Source organism: Myotis myotis, unplaced genomic scaffold (genome assembly GCF_014108235.1).
Source record: "Myotis myotis isolate mMyoMyo1 unplaced genomic scaffold, mMyoMyo1.p scaffold_m19_p_17, whole genome shotgun sequence".
Taxonomy (NCBI): domain Eukaryota; kingdom Metazoa; phylum Chordata; class Mammalia; order Chiroptera; family Vespertilionidae; genus Myotis; species Myotis myotis.
In genome coordinates this window covers 30,856,250-30,883,025 of record NW_023416321.1, presented here as the reverse complement: position 1 = coordinate 30,883,025, position 26,776 = coordinate 30,856,250, and the positions used below count along the sequence as shown (strand labels likewise).

Genomic DNA, 26,776 nt, shown 5'->3' with positions numbered 1-26,776 from the left:
ATTTCTTCCCTCCAGTGGGTAGACTTTACTGTGATTTCCTCTTCCTTTGTTTTATAATTGACTGGGAAGTGGCTTACATTTTTTTGTAGGTTTATGTTGTGGCTGTTTTACTTGTGTCCATGTTCGACTTAATCCACATTTCTGGAATTTAAAATAGGCTAATACTTACTCAATCTGAAATTGGACAGATAGTAGCATTATGTTGGTCCAAATAATCTCATTTCTTATTCAAACAAGATATTTGGGGTTTGAAAATTTCTATGATGACTAAAGGGGAAAGCTCTTGTGGGTTATTGTGTATATGTATATATGTATATGTGTTAAACAGTTTGCTGCATTGTTGGGTTTTGTAAATAAAATTACCTACATTGAAAATATATACCTCCCACCCCTGACTCCCAGGATAGTGCAGCAGGGTGCAGTGGAACCCCACCGATATGCCGACAAGCCCAAACCAAACTGGAAGTGGCCCTGTACATGTTTCTGTGGAGCCCTGACACTGAAGCTGTTCTGGTTGCCATGTCCTGTTTCCGCCACCTCTGTGAGGAAGCGGATATCCGGTGTGGGGTGGATGAAGTATCGGTGCACAACTTCTTGCCCAACTATAACACATTCATGGAATTTGCTTCTGTTAGCAATATGATGTCAACAGGTAAATATGGGTAATTTTTTTTTTCACTCAGTCTGCCTTGAGTCATGATATTTGTGCTAGAAATTTAAGGATGTATTTAAGGTGACTACTTAGCAAGTTTACAGGGCTAATTCAGAAAGCTTACCTGAAATTCTTTTCTACACAGGTAAGGTGAAAATAAATAGCACTTGAAATTATTAACGTTTTACTGAATTTTCAATATAATCTACATTTGTTTAAAAACTGGCAGTATAAATTGCTGGTAGTTATAGATTATATGATGTACTTGGCCTGGATTGTATACATAGTGGGGCAAAAGTAGATTTACAGTTGTGAGTACATGAAACAGTTTATTTTTTATTATTATTATTTTAAAATATATTTTTGTTGATTTTAGAGAGGAAGGGAGAGGAATAAAGAGAAACATCAATGATAAGAAACATCATTGATCGGCTGCGTCCTGCACGCCCCACACTGGGGATCGAGTCTGCAACCTGGGCATGTGCCCTGACCAGGAATCAAACCGTGACCTCCTGTTTCATAGGTTGCTGCTTAACCATTGAGCCATGCCGGCTGGGCATGTTATTTTTAATTGTATTATTTTCCATACAAACAAATATAAACCTACTTTTGGCCCACCCTGTATAATGAAGTTTAAAACACATTGGCACATGTTTTGAGAAAATATAGGTAGGAGTAGCTATTTTATGCTGTGGACATTTGTGGAGTCCAAGTGAAATACCTTTCCTGTGAGGGAGGTAAAAGGAAATGTTCAGCTTTATCATTTGAAGCATTCATTCCACTCCTCCTACTCTGTCTTTTGGGTTGGGCTTGCCAGGTTCTCCATTGGCAAGCAAGGCTCTGAGTGCAATAGGTTGATTTCCTGTGGTCTTTGTTTAGGAAGAACAGCACTTCAGAAAAGAGTGATGGCACTACTAAGGCGCATTGAGCACCCCACTGCAGGAAACACTGAGGTATGCATCCCTCCTAGGCCCCCACCCTCAATTTTAAAAGCCTCATGTTATGCGTATGTGACCGGGAAGAGCATTTGAAGCAAATCTAAGATGTGTGCATGTTGCTATAGTAGGATATTATGTTTATGATATACACCAAGTTTGAGACCTATTACTGATTGATTTTTAGCTCTAGGTTTAAAGTTGCTTTTAAGTGGTAATTGCCTTCCTTTTAGGCTTGGGAAGATACACACGCAAAATGGGAACAAGCTACAAAACTAATCCTCAACTATCCAAAAGCTAAAATGGAAGATGGCCAGGTGAGTTTGTAAAGTTGATTTTTGTCTGTTATCCGTTTGCTAAACATATAACTTAGCTTCAGTACTCTTTGTGAATTATTCTTAGTACTATAAGCATAGAGTTGTCTTTAGACTGATACTTAATTGTGTTCATATTAATCTGCACTGTCTAATATGGTAGCCACTAGCTACATGTGCTACTTAAATTAAAATTTACCTTAAATTAATTAAAATTAAATACAGTTAAAATTCAGCTTCTTGGTCACGCAATAGCCACATTTCAAGGGCTCAATAGCCACATGTGGCAATTGGCTACTGTACTGGAGAGCACATACATAATAAAATGTATCCATCATTGCAGAAACATTGGACAGCACTGAGCTAGAGATGATTTGTTGTAGAGACCATTCCTTTACCCTCTTTCTTTCTCTTTCTCAGAGTATTTTACAAAATTTTCAGGAAAGGGGCAACAAAGGTAGAGAAAAAAAACACTAAAAGCAATACATTTTACTATTTTATTAAGTATCTAATAAAGAAATCTTATGGGCACATGATTTGAACCCACAGGTTAAGCGAAATATTAAAACTTGAACATTTAATTTATCAACTATTATCTGCTACCCTGGAAATGAACAATTACTTGGTATTTGATTTGATTTATGTTGGCCACATTGCTCTCATTATTACATGTCTTAGAAAAACCTGGCTAGTCTTTATTGCTTTTTTCTTACCATGCTTAATTAGAACAAGAAAAAAAAGTTATAGTTTCACGAAATAAAATGTGTACCTAATGCCATTATTTGGAGATGGCACGTGGTTTCAGAATGAAAGCTTTTTTCCCCCCTTTGGTAACTTTTATTGAGATATAAGTCACATACCATACAATTCACCCATTTAAAATGTATAATTCAGTGGGGTTTTTTTTGTAAATATATTTTTATTGATTTTTCACAGAGAGGAAGGGAGAGAGATAGAGAGTTAGAAACATCGATGAGAGAGAAACATCGATCAGCTGCCTCCTGCACATTTCCCACTGGGGATGTGCCCGCAACCCAGGCACATGCCCTTGACCGGAACCGAACCCGGGACCCTTCAGTCCGCAGGCCGACGCTCTATCCACTGAGCCAAACCGGTTTCGGCCAGTGGTTTTTAGTATAGTCACAAAGTTGTGCAACCATCACCATAATTTTAAAAACAATTCAAAACCTTTAACTATTATTCCCTAATTTCCCTCTTTCCCCTTTCCCCCACGCACCCTCATGCGCACCCGCCCCTCTTCTCACCCCCCAATCAGACAACCACTAATCTGCTCTCAGTCTCTGTAGATTTGCCTATTTTGGACATTTCACATAAATGGAATCATGCAGTATGTGGTCTCTTATGACTGGTTTCTTTCACTTGGCATAGTATTTGCAAGATTCATTCATGTGAATCAAAGGTTTTTAAAAGAAATTTGATATTCTGGGTTGATAATATATGACAAAAATATATCAGTGACTCTTTAAAAATGTATATGGTAATCTTAAGTTTGGATTGGTTTTTTACTTCATTTTTTTCATCTTTCATGTAGTTTTTTCTTTAAAAAAATATTTTTATTGATTTCAAAGAGGAAGGAAGAGGGAGAGAGAGAGAGAAACATTAATACTGAGAGAGAATCATTGATTGGCTGCCTCCTGCATGCCCCACACTGGGGATTGAGTTTGCAACCTGGGCATGTGCCCTGACTTGGAATCGAACTGTGACCTCCTGGTTCATAGGTCGATGCTCAACCACTGAACCATGCAGGCTGGGCTAGCTTTTTCTTTTTATTTAAGCATAACAAAATCATATATAAATCTAAGTGAGAATTCAAAATATTCGGTGATGTACATACCTGTGCAACCAGCACCCACTTCAAGAAGTAAATTATTCCCAGTGTACCAGAACCCTTCACTGTGCCTCTTCCCAGTCATTAACAACCCTAAAATAACCATAATACTGACATAAATACAATAGTTTAACTGTTTTTAAACTTTATATATAAATGGAATGATAGAGATATACTCTCTTATATCTGCCTGCTTTCACTCAACATTGTGTTTGTGAGATTCATCCACACCGAAGGTCATGCACACTAGTCCGTGCAGTAGTAGTTCATTCATTGCTATTGCTATATATTATTTCATTCAACAAACAGTCTACAATTTAATTTTTCTTTCAACTCTTCTTTTGGCATTGGATAGCTATACAAAAATACTTAGTTATTTTGAATAGTGCTGTTATGAACATTCTTGAATGTGACCATCTGGGTGGGTCATGGGGTATGCAGATGCACGTATGGGGAATATAAATTATTATAGCCACTTAAAATGTCCATTTGTTTCACAAAGACTTTTAAAAGACAGTTAACATGTTAAAATTAACTGTTATAATACCTATGTAAATAATGAAATTTTCAGCCTTTCAAAGATTTCTTTTTAAAGAACATATGCCACATGAGGTAACTGATCCACTAACAGAGGTCTATTAGTGTTTTCCTCCACTTTCATGAACAAGCAGTTTTCCTACTGTGATTGTTCAAATTATAGCCCTTTAAAGACCAAAAGTGGAAAAAAATATTGCACATACTTTTTCTAATTCAATTAAGTAAAAAATATATATTTTAAAGAACTTAAATATTCAGTAAAATGAGACGTATCAGGCCTGGGTAGAGGTAAACTGAAAACATTAATAAAATATAACATTATATATAATACATAATATAAAATATCTTAAGTTAATAACTGAATTCACTACACCAGAGAATGGAACAACATTATCAAAACAGTATAAGACAAGGGAAACCTGAAATTGTTGTACCAGTGGGACAAAACCGAAAATCAAGAAATTTGTGGTAATCATTTGAGCCCCCATAAGTACTATATAAATATACAGTAGAATTTGCACTGAAAAAACAAGACAAAAAAACACAAACCTAATTCTTTATGCACTACAGAAGGCTTAGACACAAAATATCCACCCAGATGAGCAAAATGAAATAACAAGCAAAATATAGACAGACTCATAATAGAGAGCAGGCTTACAGATGTCGGAGTGGATAGGCTGGGTCGGGGGAGTAGAGGGATTGAGAAAAAAACAAAAAACACCCACAAAAAACAAGAGAAAAAGACTCATGGATATGGACAACAGTATGGTGATTGCCAGGGGGAGGGATGAAGGAGGAGGGTATAGGAGGATAAATGCTGATAAATGGAAATTTGACTTAGGGTGGTGAACACATAATACAGTGTACACAGATGATGTGTTGTAGAATTGTGCACCTGAAACTTGTATAATTTTGTTAACTAGTGTCACCCTAACAAACTCAATAAAAAGGGGGAAAAGAATAAAAATTATTATTCCTTTGTTTCTGTTGGAGGGGATCTATAATCAATAGTGCCAGAAAGTGCTGAAAAAGCAAGAGTGAGTGATAAAATATGAATCTTATGAGTGAAAAGCCCTAATATGAAAACCACAATTACTAAATAGGTTGGTAATAGTATATTAAATGCTACGAAATCTACCACACCTAGTTGATAAGAATACACAAAATGACCTTTGACTAATGCATAACATTTTAAAGAATTCTTATTTACTTGTTTCCTAAATTTTTAAGGGAACTGTCAGTGAATCTCATTCCAATCTGTCTATCCATAAACCAGCATACTAAGGAACAGAGAAGTTTTTCTGCTTCATTTATTAAGCCTTCAGAAAGGTGAATTGCATCATCATCTTGGACTGTATCCCACAACGGAGTGTTTCCTTTCTTGCAAATGTTATCCAAATTAATGTCTGTCACAGCATTACTGTTGAATTGATGTTTATGAACTGCAGGCCCTTGACTAAGATGTTCATGGTAAATAGATACTAAATTGGGGAAATGTTTTTGGAGATGAAATGTTAGTTCTGCATGTAAATTAATCTGAACTAGTTCCTCTTTACACCCAGATTCTTCACCATCAAAATCAGCCATATTTTTTTTCTGTAATTTTGCACTGACTTGGGAACTACTGTAACTGGCATTATTTGCGCTTAGCATATGATTATATTTGCCCGTGGTGTTGGAGGTGGTGATGCTGTGGACCAGTAAACTGTTGACAATTAAATCTGTTCACAATAGTCTCCCATGAAGTCCTCAGTGCATATAATAGAATATTCCTGAGTTATTTGTACTGTATAAGCAGCAATCATTTCCCCTGAAATATCATGTTCTGGGTCTTCAGAGTGTGAACAGGCATTTAGCATTTGTATTTGATTATCTACTCATAGTATTGACTCAGTGTTAAAAACCAGGTCCTTTCCTATTCTATTGCTTGTCCCACTTCTTTCTGATGGACCATGGGATTCCCTAAGCAAATGTTTGCTTGACTTTCTAATTTTGTTATGAATATCTATATCACAACAGCTTTTAGGATTATGATCATGATCATCATCTTCAATTTCTTCCTTAAGGTCTCAATATCTGCAGTGTCTTCTGTTTGTACCTCACTGCCAGGGCTCCCAGCTGACTGGTTTGCATGGTTAGAATTCATCTCATTGCCTGATCCATCACCATGTCTCCTGTTGCTACCAGGACCACTGTTCTATCTTCACACTGTTGTCAGTTTCTTCAGATCTTCCCTGCATGGATTCCTGTGTCTGAAAGTTGCTGTTGTACATGTTTGGTTCTATTAATAAGTTGCTAATCCATTTCAATGTCACTGCCTCCACTTCGGTGGGTTTCATTAAAATATCTCTGCTTTGAGGACTGGCTACAGGTAACCAAGGTGATGGAGCTGCTCTGAGATCTTCTTCCTCTTTCTTATTTCTAATGGGAGGATTAACATTTAATAAAGACGCAAAAGAACTCTGGATAGCTGAGCCTTAACTGCTAGTGCAGTATTCCATATTGTCTTAATTAATATTGATGCCAAGTACAACGCCTGTTCAGTTTGAACACTTGGCTCAAGAGCTGAGACTGGATTAAGGAGATGTCTAAGTGATACTGGATTCATATTCTTGATGAGTGAAGGAAATAAGTCATGTATATACCAATTACAGTGTTTCAGCCCAAATGCTGTCAGTATGCTGAGTTCTCAGGTCCCTTCCACTGCCAAAAAATGCAAAATCACTTGGCACTGTTTGATAATCTCAGTATGTAAATTTGGTTGAAATATGTGCCTCTTTCACCTTGTTGCTAAGCCAATCTTTTAAGTTCTTTTGCAGTGGACGTTTCTGTGTCTGATACCATGATTCATTACGGCATACATCATTGACTGTGTGAGGTTGATTTTGTTGTATGACTTAGTCCAGCCATCCTCGTAGTCAAAGTAGGTGATACAAAGTACTTAACTACAAGATATAGGCTTTCTTTATCAAAGCATAATGTATCCAGTGGTTCTTTCATTGTGTTTCACATTAAGTCAGCCAGTTGTAAGCCACACCCTGTCTTAAGTTCTGATCAGAGAACTTGCTGAAACACCTGATCACATAGGTGCTAAAAGGGATAATGTACTGCACAAAAGCAGGGATATATAGCCATATTCTAATAATAGATACAATTGTATTACATGCATGTGCTATAAAAAATGGCAGAGTTTCAGGACTTCCATATTCAAATCCTTCATAAGAGGCCATTTTCCTCACGAAACAAACATACATAAGAAAGTAGTGCAGTGGTGCTTCTATATCATTCATACCACAGAATACCTCAAATATATTGCTTTCTTGGGTTAATATATTTACTGTACTAGGATAAATATTACACTTGTAGGCAGAATATAAGGGAAATTGAATTTGAAAATTTGCCACACATAGTAAGAGTTTTTCCTTCTCATCTGTATTCCATAAATTAAAAGGATCAGAAAATTGAAGATTTCTCCTCAGTCAGATTAGAGTGTGATTTTTTCTATTGATTTTTGTCTTCCTGTACTTTCTTCGTTACACTCTCTTTCTGTAGTCAGAGGTTCTTCTGCTTGATTACTCTTATCTTGCCATGTGGAATCTGTGTTAATAGTAGTACAATGTTTCAAGCTGGCTACAATAGAGCACTTGAACTTGGGGAGCCACTAAGTTAATAAGTGAACCCACTACTTTGGTAAAAATCTCCAAATGCTTATATTCCTTGAAGCAGCATAGATATTGCTTGTGTGTCCAGGAATTGATACAGCAAATATTTTGAAAATACATTCCTTTCTGAGCTGTAGTCATCACCACCTTCTGTGTCTGTATCTCTGTTTATTGTTACCCTCAATTCTATAAGGCTCACCCTCCCTCAAGAAGTAAGACACCTTGATGTGACTAGAGATGGCAGAGTGAAAACTTGGATTTTTTAAATGTAAAATATGTTCTTTTGTCATGGAAGAATTGTTGGATAAAAAGCAATGTCAAGTCTGTCAATCAATTTAGGATGAATTAACTTTTCCCATAAAAATTTTGTGTTTAGGCTGCTGAAAGCCTTCACAAGACCATTGTTAAGAGGCGAATGTCTCATGTGAGTGGAGGAGGATCCATAGATTTGTCTGACACCGACTCCCTACAGGAATGGATCAACATGACTGGCTTTCTTTGTGCTCTTGGGGGAGTGTGCCTGCAGCAGAGAAGCAATTCTGGCCTAGCAACCTATAGCCCACCCATGGGCCCAGTCAGTGAACGCAAGGGTTCCATGATTTCAGTGATGTCCTCAGAAGGAAATGCAGACACACCTGTCAGCAAATTTATGGATCGACTGTTGTCCTTAATGGTGTGTAACCATGAGAAAGTGGGACTTCAGATAAGGACCAATGTGAAGGATCTGGTGGGTCTGGAATTGAGTCCTGCTCTTTATCCAATGCTATTTAACAAATTGAAGAATACCATCAGCAAATTCTTTGACTCACAAGGACAGGTAAAGTGTGCTCTGCTTAATTTTTTACCTTTCCCTACGAATAGAGTGACTATTAAAATAATGAAGCCCTTTTGTTTATTTAGTAAATTTTGGCATGAACATTCACTCACAAGTCTTAAAAGAAATAGGCAGAAAATGACATAAAAAAAAGAATTCTCTAATGTGGGATCAGTTTGCTTTTTAGGAACTCTAGTGTGTGGGTGTGCCTGGGGTTATGAATATCTTAGGTATGGGTATGAGTGTCTATGCATAGCTCTGTGCCTGTTTGGATATATGCCTGTGGGCGCATTTCTGCATATGTTAGACATTTAGATCAGGCAGCTTCATATCTCTCTGATCTGTCTACTGTGCATTGATTCCAGATGTATTTTGTTCCTTGTATAGGTTTTATTGACTGACACCAATACTCAATTTGTAGAGCAAACTATAGCTATAATGAAGAATTTACTAGATAATCATACTGAAGGCAGCTCTGAACACTTGGGGCAAGCTAGCATTGAAACAATGATGTTAAATTTGGTCAGGTAAGCATTCTATTGAAATGTAGCAGAAATACATTGGTTTTAGTAGTTATTAGTGAAATAATTTGCCATCCTTTTCTTTATTGCTCCCAAATTAGGGTGTGACAATAAGGTAACCAGAAGTTATGTATGTTCTATTGTAAATAAAATAAAAATCTTGTAGCTTTTATAGTTACTTTTAGTAATTTTATATAGAGATTAAAGCATTTAGAAAACCTCTTTTGTTTGTATCTGATAATTTTTTTTGAATGTTTCTATGTCCAAATAGATATGTCCGTGTGCTTGGGAATATGGTTCATGCGATTCAAATAAAAACGAAACTGTGTCAGTTAGTCGAGGTAATGATGGCAAGGAGAGATGACCTCTCATTTTGTCAAGAGATGAAATTTAGGTGAGTTCTTAAAAGAACAATGCAGAGTCTTCTAAATCTTACTATGTTAAATGAAGTACAGGAAAATGGTAGGTACCTGGTTATTATGGGAAGCGGGGATGGAGAGTGGGAAAGGAGCATTTTAGGTGTCAATTTTTCTCCATGTCTTTTTAAATTTCCCAAAGCTTTGTGCCCATGACAGCGCGCCCTTTTTCAAAAATTACACTATCCTTGAGCTAAGAATTTGATTCTGTTTCCAAACAGATACATAGCTAACTATAACATGGAGGGTCAGTATCCAAGTCCCTTCTGTTAGATTTGTGAGAGCAATATCTCTTTTAGAAACTTGTCATGTTTCCTGGGTTATTTGGCACATTGTGTGCACTATTTAAAAAGGTGTATGTATGACTTAAAAATTTGTTTGCTTTTTTTTTTCCTCTCTACCATTCTATAGGAATAAGATGGTAGAATACTTGACAGACTGGGTTATGGGAACATCAAATCAAGCAGCAGATGATGATGTAAAATGTCTTACAAGGTAAAAAAGAGAATGACCTTAAGTATCAGCAGGTTTACTCTAAGCATTGGTACTACTTCATTATAGCTATTATACATACATTTTATGTGTAATGAAATTATTTTTCTGGATATCAAGCTCTTGCATTTGAATTTATACTTTTTTTTTTAACTAAAAGACTTACAGTAAAAAAAAATGTGAGAGTTTTATGTTTGGAGAGTTAGTGTTGCATATTTCTGAAGGATCGTGTGTAATTATTGGAAAATAAAATATGTAAAGCCTTAAATTATATTTATTTTATGGTTAGATAAAAATCTTGTAGCTTTTATAGTTACTTTTATGTAATTTTACTTAGAGATTAAAGCATTTAGAAAATCTCTTGTTTACATCTGATAAATGTATTATTTGTTAATGTATTAGTTGTTTTGAGTCCTTTTAAAGCTAATTAAGTTTACTCTAATGACAAGTATTTATTGCCACATATTAGAAAATAATTAATTACTGTGAACTGCATAATAACCATTTACATGTATTCCTTTGGCCAGACTTGGTTTTGAAGTGCATTCTCTTGATTTAAGGTAGTCATTTTGCCAAGATTACTTTGTAGAAAGTTATTGTCACCCTCTCCTAAACTTGAAATGTTTTTGTATTCTGGAGTCTGCATATTAACTCAAATCATTTAGGTTTTCCTAATAACGTGTTTAATGAAATAGGTAGCTCCTAAAGTTTGTGTCTGTTAGGAAGAAATTTATTTGAGGGGATGGTGGAGTGGAAGAACCTGAAAAACTTATTATGGTCTTTAAACATTTTTTTCTTCAGAGATTTGGACCAGGCAAGCATGGAAGCAGTAGTTTCACTCCTGGCTGGCCTTCCACTGCAGCCTGAGGAAGGAGATGGTGTGGAACTAATGGAAGCCAAATCACAGTTATTTCTTAAGTAAATTTCTGTTACCAAAAACACAAAGCAAAAAACAAAGTCCCATACAACCAAAGAAAGAAAGTGTGATCAAAGTGATAAATTGTTATATTTAGAACATGGACATCATTGCTTTGGTATTATGGCCATCAGCTGTTGTCTCATAAAATATAACACATGCATGAAGCAGTATTCCCTGTGTCAGGAGTGGGATAGGAGAACAACTGTGTTTTGTGATTTTTAAAGAAAATTATCTGACCAGTGACTTTTTATTGGCAGTAAAACCCAGATCACCTATTTGGACCACTAATTTTATATGCTAGGCATTAAAAGTGATGTACTTACATTGCATCTATTTGGAATATATACTGGGCTTTGTCAGGGCAAAATCATATTCAACAGAGCACACTTCATAATTAGCCACACTAGCTGATTACCCCAAGACTGGAGAGTAGCAGATACTCAAGACCCACTCATGAAATATACATGTGATGATTTCAGAATGTCTCGTTAGTTTTCTGGTTGATGTGGCCTTCACTGTATAAGGGTCAGTCTTTTTATTTCTCAGGTATTTCACATTGTTTATGAACCTTTTGAATGACTGTAGTGAAGTTGAAGATGAAAATGCACAAACAGGTGGCAGGAAACGTGGCATGTCTCGGAGGCTGGCATCACTGAGGCACTGTACAGTCCTTGCAATGTCCAACTTACTCAATGCTAATGTGGACAGTGGCCTCATGCATTCCATAGGTGAGATAAAATGAGAGCATATAGGAATTTAAAACTTAGAGAATTGGCATATAAGACGAGTAAAATTATTTCAGCAAGGTCATGTTAGTAAATTTGCGTCTATCTATCCATATCAGGTTTAGGTTACCACAAAGATCTCCAGACAAGAGCTACATTTATGGAAGTTCTGACTAAAATCCTTCAACAAGGCACAGAATTTGACACACTTGCCGAAACAGTGTTGGCGGATCGGTTTGAGAGACTGGTGGAGCTGGTCACGATGATGGGTGATCAGGGAGAGCTCCCTATAGCTATGGCTCTGGCCAATGTGGTTCCTTGTTCTCAGTGGGTAAGTTCATTGAAGGTGGAAAAGAAAAGTGCCTGCCACATAGCAGATGGTTCAGAATTCATTTGTTCAGTGAATGTTTATTGAATGAATTGCTGAAACTTTAGAGCTGGAAGAGACTTCAGATATTATTTGAGTGGTTTTCAGCTGTGGGGAAGTGGTTGGAGCTTAGTCCTCACTAGTATTCTTACCTTAAGTATGAGGATCATACCGATCCACACATTTTAAAGTAAAATTCGGACTTCTGACCTGTCCTACTGAAAAACTCCATTTAAATACTGATGAAAAGAAAATTAAAACCACTGATCTGGTCTGGTGTCTTCATATACTAACTGAGATAATTAGTGTTAAATCTCATATTTAGTTGTTAGTAATGCTAGCACTAGAATTCAAGGCTTGTGCCTGTTTACTATCCCCAATTCTTGACTCTTTTTCTATAATGCATTTTACAATTTTTTAAAAATTTAAGCACTCTTATTTGCATTTGAAATTCTGATGGTGCATGTTTTATTTATATTTATTTATTTTTTAATATATTTTTATTGATTTCAGAGAGGAAGGGAGAGGTAGATAGAAACAGCAATGATGAGAGAGAATCATTGATCGGCTGCCTCCTGCACGCCCTCTACTGGGGATTGAGCCCGCAACCTGGGCATGTGCCCTTGATTGGAATCGAACCTGGGACCCTTCAGTCTGCAGGCTGAAGCTCTATACACTGAGCTTCTAGGGCTGATGTTGCATATTTTAAACACTGAAAACATAATGTGGCTATTTGAATTCTTAATAAAAATTTTCCTAAAACCATATCATTCTTAATAATATATGCTAAAAATATGGGAAGGAATTCCCTTTCCATGTTAAAAAGATGCTTAGTTTATATTGTACGAAAAATGGTTTCAGTTTAGTAAATTATAACTAATATGGTAATCTGTCATTGCCTGTAAATTTCTGCTATAAAAAGCTATAGGATCTTATTCTTCATACTTAAAAGTAAAGCTCAAATTCTGGCTCTACGCTACCTGGCCCTACCTCATCTCTGACATTATCATATGCCATTTTCCTTTTTTTTTTTTTTTTTTAAATATATTTTATTGATTTTTTACAGAGAGGAAGGGAGAGGGATCGAGAGTTAGAAACATCCATGAGAGAGAAACATTGATCAGCTGCCTCTTGCAACCCCCTACTGGGGATGTGCCCACAACCAAGTTACATGCCCTTGACCGGGATCGAACCTGGGATTCTCAGTCTACAGGCCGACGCTCTAGCCCAGGGGTGGGCAAACTTTTTGACTCGAGGGCCACAATGGGTTCTTAAACTGGACCAGAGGGCCGGAACAAAAGCATGGATGGAGTGTTTGTGTGAACTAATATAAATTCAAAGTAAACATCATTACATAAAAGGGTACGGTTTTTTTTTTTTTTTTTAGTTTTATTCATTTCAAACGGGCCGGATCTGGCCCACGGGCCGTAGTTTGCCCACGGCTGCTCTAGCCACTGAGCCAAACTGGTCAAGGCCATTTTCCTTTTTATTCACCAAACTTAAACCACACTGGCCATGAAACATGTTTGGGTTGTTTCCACCCTCCAGTACTCTTACTGCTGCTGCTACCTCTACTGCCTGGAATGCTTCTTCCCTGATCTCTAAAATGGCCGACTTCTTGTTCTTCAAGTTTCAGTTCAGATGTACTTTCTTAGTGAAGTCTTTTCTGACCATCCAATCAAAACCACACCCACAGTCATTCTGTCACATTACCTTGTTATATTTTCTTGGTAGTATTTATTCACTATGTGAAATTAATGTGTTTATTTGAGAATTTACTCTTAAGTCCCTAGAATGTGAGCTCTGTGAGAGCAGAGACCTTGTCCCCTGTTCACTCCAAGCCTCTTCTCAGAATGTGTGGTTAAACAATGATTTATTATCACATCATTTTTCTTGAGTATACCCCAAAATACTTTACCATGGGCAATCATGAGGGTTATCATTTAGGTACTAGATAGGAATTAGTCATTCACCCTCACTTTGTACATAAATCTTGCTAATGTTTTGGTTCTGCATGTACCAGGTCTATTTCCTGATTTCCTCCTACAAATCTTGTAGTCTTTTCATTTTTGTTGTTTCTCTGGCCCATATTCAGAAAACAGTGAGTTTCTCTGACCATATGAGATCTCTTATGGTCACCAAAGTCTTATTCTTGCTCACTTTTTTTCTGAGAAAATCATCTGTGCATATCAAGCTAAACTCTTTGCCATCATCTTCTGTTAGGCATATAAGAATAGTCCTCTATTATAGACATACTAGAGGCCCGGTGCACGAATTCGTGCATGGGTACCCACAGTCCAACGCTGCCTGCAGCTCCTGCTTGCAGCTCCTACCTGCCGCTCCCGCTCATCCTGGCCCCACTGCACCTGCCATGGGCTCATGCCCAATCAGTCCCAGTTGATCGGGAGAGGCTCGCACTGTTGCAGCAGTGTTCACCAGCTGTGAGCCCTGCGTCTGGCACCCTCTCAAGGGGAGTGGCTTGTGGGATCAGGCTGAAACGGGCTCTCCGACATCCCCTGAGGGTTACTGGATTGTGAGAGAGTGCAGGCCAGCCTGAGGGACCCCACTGTTGCACTATAGGGCCAGGGAGGGACCGTGGGAGGGCTCCAGGGCGTGTCTAGCCCCGCCTTGCCCAGTCCTGATCTGGGCCAGCCGGGGAAGGAAGCGGGAGGTTGGCCAGCTGGGGAGGGAGAGCTCCAGTGTGTGTCCGACCCATCTCACTCAGTCCCAATCGCCCGGACGACAGCAGCAAGCTAACTTACCGATCAGAGCATCTGTCCCCTGGTGGTCAGTGCAAGTCATAGCGAGCGGTTGAGCAGCCTTAGCATATTGTTAGCATAGTATGCTTTGATTGGTTGAACAATGACCAGTCACCAGACACTTAGCATATTAGGCTTTTGTTATATAGGATGAACACAAATAAATGCAGGGAGGAAAATTAATCAGTCACCATTTATCTTGATTCAGTTTCCTGCATAAGAGAAAATAGGATTATCCACCCTAACAGAGTTTGTTTTGTTCTCAGGATGAACTAGCTCGAGTTCTGGTGACTCTATTTGATTCTCGGCATTTACTCTACCAACTGCTCTGGAACATGTTTTCTAAGGAAGTAGAATTGGCAGACTCCATGCAGACTCTTTTTCGAGGGAACAGCTTAGCTAGTAAAATAATGACCTTCTGTTTCAAGGTTTGTATCCATTCATCTGTTTTTTATGTGTGAAGGTATGGCAATGATTTTGTACAGAATGTACAGAGCAAGTACCCTGCATTAAGGGTACTTGAATCAGGCATAATAAATTCCTACTTGTGTATTTCTTTAGGTATATGGTGCTACCTACCTACAAAAACTCCTGGATCCTTTATTACGAATTGTGATCACATCCTCTGATTGGCAGCATGTTAGCTTTGAAGTGGATCCTACCAGGTTTGTCATCTTTCATCTATAACTGCTCTTCGTTTTTTTTCACTACCACTATAATGGTAGGGCCTGAGTAGAGGCACTGTACAATGGTAAATCCTTGCCCTCACAATTTCTCCCCTTGATTCTTAAAATTAGTCTTTAGCCTGGCTGGTGTGGCTAAGTGGTTGAGCATCGATTTATGAACCAGGAAGCCATGGTTCAATTCCCTGTTAGGGTCAGGGCACATGCCCGGGTTGCAGGCTCAATCCCTAGTAGGGGGTGTGCAGGAGGCTGCCAATCAGTGATTCTCATCATTGATGTTTCTATCTCTCTTCCTCTCCTGCTCTGAAATTGTTAAAAATATATTTTTAAAAATTAGTCTTTAATTATGAAAGTTACATGCAAATACATTTTTCTTAAAAAACAATTGCAGTTATCATTAAAGGTGGCTATGACTACCATCTTGGAGATTTAGCACTGTTACTTTAATTTGTTTTTCTGTCCTTTTTTTAATGCATTTGCATATATATATGTAGCTGTAGAAACTGTATATTAGCATGTGAGTGCTCAATATAAATAGTAGCATATTGCTACATGGTTTTGCAACTTAAACTTTTTAATTGCAGGATTCTGAAGTGATGACTTTTGAGTGTCCCAAGCATTTATGTAATATATAAATTAGCATATAAGTAAAAATTACTAATTAAAAGATTGAAAACAAGAATTCAATACTTGGTAACAGTGCTAGTTTTTAAGGGTACAAAGATGAGTCCCCTTAAAGGAACTTCCTTCCTTCAAGGAGTTTACAGTTTAGTAGGAGATAAGACATATTACACGTAGTTAAGAGTGAGTTTCATAGGGGATGTGTTTTGAGAGTTCAGATTATGCCAGTTGGGGAGCCCGAGTAAAGCTTTGTGGATGTGATAGCCATTGGGTGAAATTTTAACCCAATAAATAGGCAGAATTATTATTACTGGGTTATTGATGAAAAAAAATTGAGGCCCAGAGAAGTTAAATGTCTTGACCAAGGCCATAGAGATCTGTGTGGTAGAGCTGAAATGTGTAACATATTTTATAAGTAGCATTTCACATAAAGTAAACAGATCAGTCTTTCCTGGGTAAACCTGACACAAAAGTAAGTCTGTTTTCTGAATTTCTGCCTTTAATCACAACACCAAGACTTTAGAGATCATATTGAATTGGTAACCCTGATTGAATGGGGGCAGTAATGGAGTATACCAGGCATGTGGAGACATCAGAGGTCACCAGAATGACGTGATTGGGACAGTGATGGTGCCATTGACAGCATGGGGAGCAGCACAGGGTAAGACAGAGTAGGAGAAAAGATCAGTTAATTTTGGGCAAACTGAATTTTAGATACTGGTGGGAGAGACACCTAGCAGTTAGAAATATCAGGCTGGATATAAAAGGCAGTTCAAAATAGGGGAAACATGAAGGACCACAAAATACATGAAAGTGTGTCTAACTTGACCAGAAGTCATGGAAATAAAAGTTAAAAAACATGAGATGCCCTTTCCTACCTACTAGATTGGCAAAAAAAAAAAATAAATTAAAAATAAAAATCACATACTGAATTTGTACAAATATAATAAGAATTTTAATACACAATTTGTAAAATTTCTTTTTTTATAGTTGGCTTGTTCAAATCAAGAAGCTAACAAAGTCCAAGCATTGTATTTGGCTAATTTGGCTGAATATCTCTTAAGTAGTCTCTTTTAAGGAGTATTTTGTTTGTTTTTAATTTACTTGACTTTTTTTTGTAGGTTAGAACAGTCAGAGAGCCTTGAGGATAACCAGCGAACCCTCCGTCAGATGACTGAAAAGTTCTTCCATGCCATCATCAGTTCCTCCTCGGAATTTCCCCCTCAGCTTCGAAGTGTGTGCCACTGTTTATACCAGGTATGCTTAAGGTTAGAGATTACCATTATTGATCCAAAGCTAAATTAAAAAGAATGCTTTACCAAAGAGGAATTTAGCTTTTGATAGTGGGTGATTAATAATACTGAGTCAATTTAGAAGGGTAAAGCATTAAAAATTGTTGAAATCGGCTTTGAAAATAACAAATATTCGGAGACAGTTTTAGGTATTTTAAGGAGGTTCTTTAAAATAATAATTTTTTCTTGTATTGAGAGCAAGTTTAAGATGCACCAGATATATTGGGTATAATGAATGTGGTTGAAATGAGATATATTATGCAATTTATTTTGTTTGCTATCTTTTGCCTGTATTACTCATAGGTTCTTTAACATATGAAACAGGTTTACTACCTGCTTTTTGCATTGTGAGGCTTGATCTATAATTTTGATTTCTTCATTAAGATATAATATTTGCCTGGCTGGCATGGCTCAATGGTTGAACTGTGAACTAGGAGGTCACAGTTCGAGTCCCAGTCAGGGCATATGCCTGGGATGCAAGCTTGAATCCCCAGTGTGGGGCGTGTAGGAAGCAGCCGATCAATGATTATCTCTCAACATTGATGTTTCTATCTCTCCCTCTCTCTTCCTCTCTGAAATCAATAATAAAAAAATATATTTTTTAAAAAGATAAAATGTTTTTGTGTCAGATTTTCCCAGGAAAGACTGATCTGTTTATTTTATGTGAAATGCTACTTAGAACATATGTTGCACCATCATTTAGATCGAGTTATTAGATATTTTAACGCTAGCACTATAAATAATTGCCTCTGAGTTCAGATGTCCACAGTCATTCCTACTTGTTGAGGAAATTAAGTCTTTATTTTTTATGGTTTCCATTTTGTTTTTGAATTGCATATGCATTCATTCCAAAGGAGATTAATGCAAATCCACTTAGCCTGTTTAAACTGTGATTCTGGAAGAAACATTAATAGGTCTAGAGTTAGGGACTCCTGGAGGAAGAATTTATGCTTTTACCAAAACCCATGCCTTTCTCTTTTAATCCTCAACCGAGGATATGTTTTTATTGATTTTAGAGAGAGAGGAAGGGTTAGAGAGTATGAAACATTGATATGAGAGAGAAACATTGATTGGTTGCCTCCCTCACTTGCCCTCTCTGGGGGTCAAACCCGCAACCTAGGTGTGTTCCCTCACCGGAATCAAACCTGCAACCTTTTGGTGTACAGAGGACACTCCAACCCAGCGGTCGCCAACCTTTCGGACCTCGTGGACCGCTGCTTCAAAGGTTTCCTTAAACCAGCGGTCACCAACCTTTTGGGCCTCACGGGCCACCAGTGATCCGTGGACCACCGGTTGGCAATCACTGCTCCAACCAACTGAGCCATCAGCCAGGGCCAAATCCCATGCCTTGTGTCTTCTTTCTTTTAAGAGTCATTCTCATCCATTTGTGTTTTAGCATAGAGCTTTAGTTGCTTAGAGACATTAGTAAGATCACCGAAATTACCATTTTCAGGCTTTATTTATGTCAGATAAAAATAGAGTTTAAGCCAAAAATAGGAAAAAGAGACAAAGAAGGTCATTATGTAATGATGAACGGGTCAGTACATCAAGAAGATATAGGAATTGTATATTTATGTGCCTAACATTGGAGCACCTAAATATATAAAGCAAAAAATAACAGAGCTAAATGGAGAAATAAACATTAGAACAATAATAGTTGGGTAATTTATCCCACTCTCAACAATGGATAAATCATCTATAGAATCAGGAAAAAGCAGACCTAAAAGATACATATAGAACATCCTGTCCAACAACACCACAATACACATTCTTCTCAAAGACACAGAGAATATTTTCTAGGATAGATTATATGTTAGGCCACTAAACAAGTTTTAGCAAATTCAAAATCGAAATCATGATGAGCAAGTATTTCTTTTGACCACAATGACGTGAAACTAGAAATAAATAATAAGAGGAAAACTGGAAAATTTATGAACACATAGAAGTTAACACTCTCCTGAACAGTCAGTAGATCAAAGAAGAAATTAAAGGGGAAATAAAAAAATTTCTTGAGATAAATGACAACAGAAACACAACATAACAAAACTTGTGGGATGCAGCAAAAGCAGTTCTAAGAGAGAAATGCATAGCAATAAATACCTTCATTAAAAAGCAAGAAAGATCCCAAATAAACAACCTAATTCTATACCTTTAGGAACTAGAAATGGGGCCTTTGGGAGATGCTTAGGTCATTAGGATGGAACCCTCATGAATGAAATTAGTGCTTTTATAAAAAAGACCCCAGAAATCTCCCTTGCCCCTTCCATCATATGAGGACACAGCGGGAAGATGGCTGTCTATGAACCAGGGTTCTCATCAGATATTGAATCTGCATGTGCCTTCATCTTAGACTTTCTAGCCTATAGAACCGTGAGAAATATTTGCTGTTTAAGCTTAAAAAAGAAAGAAAAAAAGACTGAATCAGGGCAAAATAAAAAATCTGAATAAACCAATTACTAGGAAGGAGATTGAATCAGTAATCAAAAATCTCTCATGAAGAAATGCCCAGGACCAGATGGCTTCACTGGTGAATTTTACCCAACACTTAAAAAATTAACACCAATCCTTCTCAAACTCTTTCCAAAAATTTAAGAGGAGGCAACACTCCCAAACTTATTTTACAAAGCCAGCATTATCCTGGAGGAAAAAAAAAACAAAAAACAAGAACAGCTCTAGCGGTTTGGCTCAGTGGATAGAGCGTCGGCTTGTGGACCAAAGGGTCCCAGGTTCAATTCTGGTCAAGGGCACATACCTGGGTTTCAGGCTCGGTCCAGTATGCAGGAGGCAGCCAATCTATGATTCCCTCTCATTGTTGATGTTTCTATCTCTCTCTCCCTCTTCCTTTCTCTCTGAAATCAATAAAAATATATTTTAAAAACAAGCAAACAAATAAGAACACCCAGAAACTGAATATATATGCAAACATCTACACTAATAAAAGAGAAACATGCAAATTGGTGTCACTCCGCTACACCCACCAGCCAATCAGGATGAGTATGCAAATTAACTCAACAAAGGTGGCGGTTAATTTGCATATGCAGACGCGGAGTGAAGACTGAAGGCTCCGCCCAAGTGAAGACTGAAGAGGCTTGCCTTCTCTGCTGTGGCCGGAGCGAAGGCCTGGGTCCCAGGTGCCAGAGGAAAACCGATGCCGGCAGCCAGGGGAAGGAAGGCCTATTGCATGAATCTTTTTGTGCAATGGGCCTCTAGTTCTCAAAAAAATTCTAGCAAACAGAATTCAGCAGCACATTAAAAGGAAGTTGTGTGTGTCCCTGAGATGCTAGGATGGTTCCACATATGTAAATCAGTGTGATACATCACATTTTAAAAAATAGTTTTTTATTGATTTCAGAGAGGAAGGGAAAGGGAGAGAGAGTTAGAAACATCAATGATGAGAGAGAATCATTGATCGGCTGCCTCCTACATGTACCCTATTGGGGATCAAGCCCTAAACCGTGCATGTACCCTTGATTAGAATCTCCTTGATTAGAAACATTTATAAGGAACTCATGAAACTTAATAATAGGAAGATAAACAATCCAATCAACAAATGGGCAGTGGACCTAGAGAGACACTTTTCGAAAGAGAACATACAGAGGGCCGAAAGACATATGAAAACATGCTCAAAGTCACTATACGAGAGATGCAAATCAAAACAACTATGCAGTATCACCTCACACCTGTCAGAATGGCTATCATCAACAAATCAACAAACAACAAGTGTTGGAGAGGATGTGGAGAAAAAGGAACCCTTCTGCACTGCTGGTGGGAATGCAGACTGGTGCAGCCACTGTGGAGAACAGTATGGAGCTTCCTCAAAAAACTAAAAATGGAACTCCCATTTGACCCAGTGATCCGAAGAAGCCAGAAACACCAATCAGAAAGGATATATGCACCCCTATGTTCATAGCAGCACAATTCACCATAGCTAAGATTTGAAAACAGCCTAAGTGCCCATCAGCAGATGAGTGGATTAGAAAACTGTGGTACATCTACACAATGGGATACTACGCTGTGGTAAAAAAGAAGGAACTCTTGCCTTTTGCAACAGCTTGGATGGAACTGGAGAGCATTATGCTAAGTGAAATAAGCCAGTCAGAGAAAGATAAATACCACATGATCTCACTCATTTGTGGACTATAGAGAACAACATAGACCAGGGGTGGGCAAACTTTTTGACTCGAGGGCCACAATGGGTTCTTAAACTGGACCGGAGGGCCGGAACAAAAGCATGGATGGAGTGTTTGTGTGAACTAATATAAATTCAAAGTAAGCATCATTACATAAAAGGGTACGGTCTTTTTTTTTTTTTTTAGTTTTATTCATTTCAAATGGGCCGTAGTTTGCCCACGGCTGACATAGACTGATGAACAGGGACAGATCCAAAGACAGAGAAACAGCAATCAGACTATTAGTCCCCAGAGGGAAAGTAGGGGAGGGTGGGGGTAAGGGGAAGAGATCAACCAAAGGACTTGTATGCATGCATATAAGCCAAACCAATGGACATGGACAACAGGGGGATGAGAGCATGAGTGGGGGGAGGGGTGGAAGGATGGGGGTTAATGGGGGTGGGGAATGAGGACACATTTGTAATTCCTTAACTAATAAAGGATTTAAAGATTAAAACAATAAATAAATAAAAAATAAAGAAGAGAATCATATGGTCATCTCATTAGCTGCAGAAACAGCATTTGACAAAATTCAACCATTATTCAAGATAAAACCTCTTAAAAATTAGGCATAGAGGAACATATCTCAACATAATAAAGGTCATATAGGACAAGCCCATAGCCAATATCATATTTAATGCTGAAAAGTTGAAAGTTTTCCTTCCAGGATCAAGAACAAGAAAAGGGTGACCACTCACCACTCCTGTTCAGCATAGTACTAGAAGTTCTAGCTAGAGCAATTGAATAAGAAAAAGAAATAAGCCCTGGCTGGTGTGGCTAAATGGTTGGAGCACTGGACTGTGCACCGGGCACATACCTAGTTTGTGGGTTCGCTCTCCCCTCCACCCTGTCCATCGGGGCACGTGCAGGAGGCAACCAGTCAATGTGTCTCTCTCACATTGATATCTCTCTCTCTCTTTCTCCTTGCCCTCCCTTCCATTCTCTCTGAAAAGCAATGGAAAAAATACTCTCAGGTGAGGATTAACAAAACAAAAGAAATAGAAATAAAAGGTATCAGAATGGAAAAGGAAGGCATAAAATTATCTCTATTCGCAGATGACATGATTTTATATTTAGAAAATCCTAAAGGCAACAACAAAATGGTCAGATCTAGTCAATGAGTTGAATAGAATTGCCTGATACAAAATTAATATACAAAAATCAGTAGTGTTTCTGTGTATTAAAAATGAATTTTCTGAAAAAATGCTATTTATAATAGCATCACAAACAATAAAATACTTAGAAAGAAATTTAATGAAGGAAATGAAAGATCTTCATACTGAAAAACTCTAAGACATTGATGAAAGAAATTAAAGAAGACACAAATAAATGGCAAGTATCCAAGTGTTCATGGATTGGAAGAATTAATGTGGTTAAAACATCAGTACTATCAAAGGCCACCTATAGATTCACTGCAATCCCTTTCAAGATTTCAAGGGCATTTTTTGCAGAAGTAGAAAAAACACTCCTAAAATGTATGTGGAACCACAGAAGACCACCCCGCATAGCCAGAGAAATCTTGAAAAATAAGAACAAAGTAGGAGGCATCACACTTCCTGATTTTAATAAGCCTAAGCATATCTAGTCAACTAATATTTGACAGGGAAGCTAAGAATACTCAACGGAGAAAAGACAGTCTTTAATAAATGGTGGTGGGGTAATTGGATATTTTATATGTAAGAGAATGAAACTGGGCCCATAGTTTACACCTCTCACAAAAATTAACTCAAAATGGATTAAAGACTTAAAAGTATGGCATGAAACTCCTAGGAGAAAACATAGGAATAAAGGTTTTTAACATAGGTCTTGGTAATGATTTTTTGGATATGAAATCTAAAACACAAGCAACAACATAAAAACTAAACAAGTGCAATTGTACCATACTAAAAAGCTTCCACACAGCAAAAGAAGCCATCAACAAAGTGAAAAGACAACCTAGAGAATGGGAAAAAATATTTGCAAATCATATATCTGATGAGGGGTTTATATTAAAAATTAAGATCTCATACAACTCAATAACAAAACAAACAGATAACCTAATTAAAAAATGGGCAAAAAACCTGAATAGACATTTCTCCAAGAGGTATATGAAAGGCCAACAGGTACATGAAAAGATGCTCAACATAACTAGTCGTTAGGGAAATGCAAATGAAAACCACAGTGAGATATCACCTCACACCTGTTAGAATGGTCATCATCACCCTCGCCGGTATGGCGCAGTGGATAGAGTGTTGGACTGAAGGGTCCTGGGTTCGATTCTGGTTTGAAGGGCACATGCCCAGTTGCAGGCTCGATCCCCAGTAGGAGGTGTGCAGGAGGCAGCCGAGCAATGATTCTCTCTCATCATTGATGTCTCTATCTTTCCCTCTCCCCTCCTCTCTGAAATTAGTAAAAATATATTTATTTTAAAAAAAGAATGGTCATCATCAAAAAGTTGAGATTAACAAACATTGGTGTGGATATGGAAACAAAGAAATCCTTTTGCCCTGTTGGTGGGGTTATAAATTGATGCAGCTACTATGGAAAACAGTATTAGAGGATCCTAAAAAAAGTGAAAATGTGACTGCCATATGATCCAGCAGTTCCACTTCTGGGAATCTATATAAAGGAAACAAAAACATTAAATTGAAAAGATATCTGCACTCCCATGTTTATAGCAGCATTATTTGCAATAGCCAAGAAACAGAAACAACCTAATGTTCATCAGTGGATGAATGGATGAAGAAGTTGTTATACATATACATATACATATACATATACATATACATATACATATACATATACATATACATATACATGTAATGGAAAATTATCAACAATAAAAAATGAGGCCCTAACCTGTTTGGTTCAGTGGATAGAGCATTGGCCTTCAGACTGAAGGGTCCCAAGTTCGATTCTGGTCAAGGGCATGTACCTTGGTTGCAGGCACATCCCCAGTGGGGAGTGTGCAGGAGGCAGCTGACCGATGTTTCTTTCTCATCAATGTTTCTAACTCTCTATCCCTCTCCCTTCCTCTCTGTAAAAATCAATAAAATATATTTAAAAAAACAACAATAAAAAATGAGGAAATCCTACCATTTGTGATAACATGGATTGCCCTTGAAGGCATTATACTAAGTGAAATAAGTCAGAAAAGACAGATACTGTATAATCTCACTTATATGTGGAATCTAAAAAATACTGATAAAGAGATCAGACTTGTCAGGGGGAATTGGAATAAGGTGGTCAAAAGGTACAAATGTTTAATTATAAGATAAATAAGTACTAGGAATATAAGGCACAACATGATGCCTGAGACAATACTGCTGTATGATATAGGAGAGTTTTAAGGAGAGTAAATCCTAAGAGTTTTCATCCCAAGGAGAAATTTTTTTCCTTCTTTATATTGTATCTGTATGAGAAAATGGATGTTAGTTGAACCTAAATCAAACCATTATGCTGTATATGGCCTTAAACTTATATGGTGATGTATGTCAGTTATTTCTCAATAATACTGGGGAGGGGCATGTAATATATTTGCGGCAGGTTTTCCCAGGATAGAGCAATTTGTTTATTTTATGTAGAATGCTACTTATAAAATACTAGAGGCCCAACGCACGAAATTTGTACAATAGTCAGCCTCCCTTCCCCCGGCTGCCAGCACCAGCTTCCCTCTGGCCCCTGGGACCTGGGCTTCCCTCACAGCCCCGGCTTTGTCTGGAAGGTCATCCAGAAGGACGTTCGGTCTAACTAGCATATTTCACTTGTATTATTACAGATATTGCATCATTCAGATCATATTATTAGTCTGTCTCATACTAGTACTGCAAGTAATGATTCTCATGTCCATAGTCATCCCTACTTGAGGAAATAGGTATTTGTTCTTTTATGGTTTCCACTGTGTTTTTGAATTGCATATACAGTTTCAGGAATTATTCACTCCAAGAGAGATTAATACAAATCCACTTATCCTGTTTAAACTGTGATTCTGGAAGAAACATTAGTGGGTCTGGAGTTTGGGACAGGGGTGGGTATAGGAGAAAGAAATTATGCATTTACTAACACCAATGCCTTTGTGTTTCTATCTTTGCAGTTATCCCAGCCATTTGTTTTTGTTGTTGTTGTTGTTTTTTAAGCACAGGCTTCGTTGCTTAGAGACATTAGCAAGATCAGTGAAATTACCATTTTAAAAAGCTGTTTCAAGGCTGCTCTGTGTGAAAATTGTCCTCATTCCCATTTATAATGATGTATCTGTGATATCTATAAAAATTTTTCATCGTATACATAGATTAGAGGCTCAGTGCATGAAATTTGGGCATGGGTAGGATCCCTAGCGGCTGCTAGCCGGGGTCTCCCTTCCCCAGGCTGTCGGCCATCGGGGGGAGAGGGCCACAGGCGGTTGGCCAGCTGCCACTCCCTCCCCACCCCCCCCACCCCCCGCCCGGTCAAACTCCCAGTTGAGCTCCCAGTCAAGGGGACAATTTGCATATTAGACTTTTATTATATAGGTCTAGAGCCCGGTGCACAAAATTCATGCATGGAGGCGGGAGGGAGGTTGTCCCTCAGCCCAGCCTGCACCCTCTCACAATCCGGTACCCCTTGGGTAGGGTCCCTAGGCCTGGCCAGTGATCAGGGCCTATCGGGCTTTCCTTCCCCTGGCTGCCGGCAGCTGGCCCTGCCCCCAACACTGCTTGCCATCTGTGCAGTGCTGCCTCTCTCCCCCGTCACTGGTCGCCTCCCTCAGTGGGCAACAGGCGTAGGGTGTGATTGTTTTGGCTGGCCTGGCCCACCCTATGTGGGGTGATCGCTGGCCGGCCCTGCACACCCGCCACAGCGTCGCTAGCTGGTGGCCTGGGCCTCCATTTGTGGCGTGATCGATCACCCAGCAGAGGGAGGCCCCATCCACCTAGCCAGGGCTCCGTGATCGTGGAACCCCCGCCCCCATCGATTGCCCTGCACGCCAGTGCGTGTCATAGTGTGGTCGTCTGAAATTCAGGCGGTCGTTCTGCTATTTGGTCGTTCTGTCAATTGGCATATTACACTTTTATTATTTTTTTTTTTTTTTTTTTT

The 26,776-nt window shown here is 38.2% G+C and overlaps 1 protein-coding gene across 17 annotated transcripts in view; it reads left to right on the top strand.

Moving 5' to 3' along the window:
* Nucleotides 1–26,776, top strand: part of NF1 (neurofibromin 1) — a 240,759-nt gene that overhangs the window by 105,246 nt on the left and 108,737 nt on the right. For all 17 annotated transcript variants that reach the window (XR_004972868.1, XM_036340624.1, XM_036340626.1 and 14 more), the window contains 13 exons: nucleotides 403–652; nucleotides 1,532–1,605; nucleotides 1,821–1,904; nucleotides 8,326–8,766; nucleotides 9,151–9,290; nucleotides 9,556–9,678; nucleotides 10,112–10,195; nucleotides 10,994–11,110; nucleotides 11,658–11,839; nucleotides 11,956–12,167; nucleotides 15,229–15,390; nucleotides 15,524–15,627; nucleotides 17,388–17,523. Coding sequence is in view for 16 of the 17 variants with exons in the window: in XM_036340624.1 (XP_036196517.1) it covers nucleotides 403–652; nucleotides 1,532–1,605; nucleotides 1,821–1,904; nucleotides 8,326–8,766; nucleotides 9,151–9,290; nucleotides 9,556–9,678; nucleotides 10,112–10,195; nucleotides 10,994–11,110; nucleotides 11,658–11,839; nucleotides 11,956–12,167; nucleotides 15,229–15,390; nucleotides 15,524–15,627; nucleotides 17,388–17,523 (2,109 nt within the window). In the remaining variant the exon portion in view is untranslated. The remainder of the gene's footprint in view (nucleotides 1–402; nucleotides 653–1,531; nucleotides 1,606–1,820; nucleotides 1,905–8,325; nucleotides 8,767–9,150; nucleotides 9,291–9,555; nucleotides 9,679–10,111; nucleotides 10,196–10,993; nucleotides 11,111–11,657; nucleotides 11,840–11,955; nucleotides 12,168–15,228; nucleotides 15,391–15,523; nucleotides 15,628–17,387; nucleotides 17,524–26,776) is intronic.